The 4,286-nt window shown below is 42.3% G+C and overlaps 1 protein-coding gene across 1 annotated transcript in view; it reads right to left on the bottom strand.

Moving 5' to 3' along the window:
- T265_15742 (hypothetical protein) overlaps window positions 1–779 on the bottom strand; it is a gene marked incomplete at both ends in the record, with an annotated part of 22,845 nt that extends 22,066 nt beyond the window's left edge. The window contains one exon of the mRNA XM_009179055.1: window positions 683–779. Within this exon, the coding sequence (XP_009177319.1) occupies window positions 683–778 (96 nt within the window). The remainder of the gene's footprint in view (window positions 1–682) is intronic.
- Window positions 780–4,286: the final 3,507 nt, after the last annotated feature.

Below are 4,286 nucleotides of genomic sequence, written 5' to 3'. Positions count from 1 at the left end.
GGAACAACTTTCTGTTCCTTAAAATAACCTGACTTCGTTTTACGACAGAATTTCCATAGTGTGTTTGATGATTTATAGTCCGAAATCTGATGGGACCCATGAGATTGGACAAGTGGATTCAACGCCACCGCTTGGGTTCCATCCCATGATGCCCACAAGAAGTAACCATTTGAAACAACATAGTCCCCTCCCGGACCCACAATGACCCTTGTTTATCTGCTGGTCTTCAAGAATGAGGTCGACAAAACTATTTAGGCCTTTGGAACCTCACAACACAGGCATTTCAAACTCCCACATCACCAGTGAATGCATACCGATTTCTTGGAGTGTTTCTACCGCAGTCACCAGAAATGGATTTTGCAGGTTGACTCTTTTCGAAATCTGCCTGCAAGTTCTCACAGAAAACAGTTAACAAAAAAGAGCAAAGCAGATGGATAGTCTGCCGTGAACAATTTTTACAGTGTAGCTTACCATGAATAATGACAACGTTTTTTGTGTTTATTTCAACTGGTCTTTTAAAGTTGCTTACAAGATGGAAGACAAAACTGTGCACATATATTAGGTCATGTGTATGCACTTTACATCTTTGTTTGAGTGCGAGGCTTCTCAACTATGAGTATCCCCGACGTAGGGCATGGCTATCATGTATTCTTAATGGGTCATCGGAACCAGTTTAACTTACAATAAAAGCAACTTTGCAAGCTTCTGGATCGCTGGAAACCAGAGGACATGTTAACGGGAAATGACTGGCGTCACTGACAGAGAGTTCGATTTCCGGTCTGTACCGAACACAAGAAGGGTGAAATACGGAGTCAGGCAACTTGTTTTTCTCCCTCTTGGCTTTCAGTGTCAAGAACAAAACCATATGAATAACTACCTGCTCAGCTATGAATTCCATACTGAATAGAGTCTGATAGTCTAGACAGTGCCCCGAATCCGAGGACTATAGTCATCACGCTGACAAATATGCCGTAGTGTTCAGCTGGAATTATTTTCTTTGCCTGAGGCAGTTAGTTTTGGCAGGCGAAAGTGCTTTTCAATATTTAAAACGAAAAAAGTGACCTAGGAATGCACTGCGTGGTTTAGTATGCAAAACAAAGAATCAGCAATTTTGGGCGAAATCCGTGGGTCGGGGTGCAATCTGCAGTCACAAGTTGGTGACTTTGCCGTAAGATGTATATCAATGTTTGATATTTGCGGTCCTTTTGTTTAGTCCACGGCATAGAGTGTGTGCACTGAGATCGAAATCGGAACCCATGTTACTGCAATGATCTTAGTGAAATCAGGCTGAAATTTATTCACACCCAAGGTGCCAAGGTGTCCAACTAATTTTGACGAAAATTCCAATTGGCAAATGTGCTATTTCTATTTTTGGAAGACGTTTTTACTTCCACATACCTGGCATACGTTAGCTGGACTGCGCAGGGTGTTCCCCCATACTGTCTATCTATACTAGCCTGAATTCCGAGAATACGTGTGATTGAGCATCACATTCGTAAGCAACCATTTTTGTATGATTAACTAGGGTCTATTTTGCTTCATTTAACCGTTAAGCTAACCAAATAATTGTAATTTTTGTTCTATTTATTAGCGCAATCCTATGTAATGTCTGAGGGCACAAGGCGTTCTATTGCATTTCAAGATTTCAAAACCTAGGGTGGCGTCGGTGATCTTAATGAATTGCAACCTACATGTTTTCGTCAAAACTTTAGGTTTAAAAAACACACAATGAAGTTAAAATACTGACCATATTTCAGAAAATTAGGCACTTGATAAAATTGGCTACATGCCTGGATAAAGCAGCTGCCTAGGTCTATATTTCGCAGCGTTTTTAGTCTTTCTAAGGGGNCTGGGAATGACTGGCGTCACTGACAGAGATTTCGATTTCCGATCTGTACCGAACACAGGAAGGGTGAACTGCGTTAGCTGGACTGCGCAGGGTGTTTCCACATACCATCTATCTACACGAGCCTGGATTCCGAGAATACGTCGGATTGAGCATCATATTCGTAAGCAACCATTTTTGTATGATTAACTAGGGTCTATTTTGCTTTATTTAACCTTTAAGCCAACCAAATAATTGTAATTTTTGGTCTATTTATTAGCGCGATTCTATGTAATGTCTGGGGGCACAAGGCGTTTTATTACATTTCAAGATTTCAAAATCTAGGGTGGCGTCGGCGATCTTAATGAATTGCAACCTTCATGTTTTCGTCAAAACTTTAGGTTTAAATAACACTCGATGAAGGCAAAATACCGGCCATATTTCAGAAAATTAGGCACGTGATGACATTGGCTACTCGCCTGGATAAAGCAGCTGCCCAGGTCTATATTTCGCAGCGTTTTTAGTCTTTCTAAGGGGATTGCCTCCTTCTCAGGGAGGAGACAAAATCCCAAGAACAATCACCAAATAAGTGATTACCTGTTAGTCATTTTCTCAATTATCTCAAGTTTAATGGTTGCGCTCAGTTTCTTGTTTCACCGACAGGTAACATCAAGATCTCATTTTGTGGTCGTAGCACTTTTTAACATAAAACAGCTTTCCCACCTCCCAGGGAGCCATAGTGCAGGCCAACTGCGACTGCCCTAAATGTCCAAATTTGTGCGGCGCACAAAAGACTTTGAGATGCGTGGACCAAGAATAGGAGTACAAACATAAGCAGCTGAGTGAATGCATGATTTAAACTTTGAGAGCAAAAGTCCGATTTTCTTTCCAAAGGAATAAAGGGTGCCCGTTATTCTTCATTTCCATGACGGACAGAGGCTGCCCGAGATTTCTCAACCAATCTACCAGTCTTCCGTCAAAAATCTGCGACAGAAACTTTCTGTTACGTCACTATTGTGGACCACAACCACCTAATGCTTTCATATTACCGTGAATTCCGGTCTTGGTAGACGAATGATCGCCTGGAGCCCTTGTTTAAACCAAAAAAATTCAATGGACGCGCGAGTCTTGTACTCTATTGATCACTGTCGCGTATGAGCTGGTCAAAAAAGTGATATTAAGAATACAACTCATCGGTCGAGGGGGAGTGAAGAACAGCCAGTGAAATCTGTCTCGACGAAAAACGGTTATTCCGTTGGCACTTATGTAGTCGCGTTACGTTCGGCGCTGGTTGTCCCAATATCTTTCCTTTGAAGTTGAGTAATATAAGTCTTCTCTCTAGGATTAACTTCAGCCTCCGTCACTGGCTTTCTTCCGCGTGTCGTCCTACATGATTGCTGATACATAGACGCTGCCGGCAGCTGCTCCGCAAACTGAGTTGTCCTTCTTCCGTTCATGTCCAGGCGTTCTATTGGAACGTTCAGAAGCAACTTATTTAATCTCTAGGTGGGTTGTGAATCAGCTTTATTTAACTGATTCGCAAGACGATTCCACGTTTTGGAACTCACGCAAATATCGTAGATGACATTCCAATTTGCTGGGTGATTTTTCCTTGACGCCAGGAAATACGATTACCGTGACAGTCCTTTGCTAGCACGCTATGTCCGATGTCAAAAGGTCACCACTTTGCAGCATGATTGTGATTATATAATAGGAATCCATCTTCCGTTTTAATAATGCCACCTATCACATCCCCGTCGCCAAATTGCAGTGGACCACAGTCACTTAATGCCTTCTTATTACCGTGAGCCTGGATGGCCGCTGGATTGCCTATGCGCTTGTGAGTTTCGCGGAACTGGTTCTCCTGACAATCATCCACGCTATTCCTATGGACATCCTTCTAGAATCTCTGATGTATTCTACTGGTCANTCTATTGGAACGTTCAGAAGCAACTTATTCAATCTCTAGGTGGGTTGTGAATCAGTTTAACTGATTTTTAACTGATTTGCATGACGACTCCACGTTTCGGAACTCACGCAAACATCATAGATGACATTTCAATTTCCTGGGTGATTTTGTCTTGACGCCAGGATATGCGATTACCATGATAGTCCTTTGCCAGCACGCTATGTCCGATGTCAAAAGGTCACCACTTTGCAGCATGCTTGTCATTATATAATAGGAATCCGTCTTCCGTTTTAATAATACCACCTATCACGTCCCCGTCGCCAAACTGCTGTGAACCACAGTCACTTAATGTCTTCTTATTACCATGAGCCTGGATGGCTGCTTAATTGCCTGGTGCGCTTATGAGTTTCGCGGAACTGGTTCTTCTGACGATCACCCAAGCAATTCCTTCGGACATCCTTCTAGAATCTCTGATGTATTCTACTGGTCACACTAAAAGAGGTCCGGGTCTATTAGTTGGAATTTTGCCGAACAAATTTCCAGAAGTATTGT

Source organism: Opisthorchis viverrini, assembly GCF_000715545.1.
Source record: "Opisthorchis viverrini unplaced genomic scaffold opera_v5_813, whole genome shotgun sequence".
In the NCBI taxonomy this organism is placed as follows: domain Eukaryota; kingdom Metazoa; phylum Platyhelminthes; class Trematoda; order Opisthorchiida; family Opisthorchiidae; genus Opisthorchis; species Opisthorchis viverrini.
Note: the sequence above shows the minus strand (reverse complement) of the source record. Positions and strands in the feature narration are given on the sequence as shown.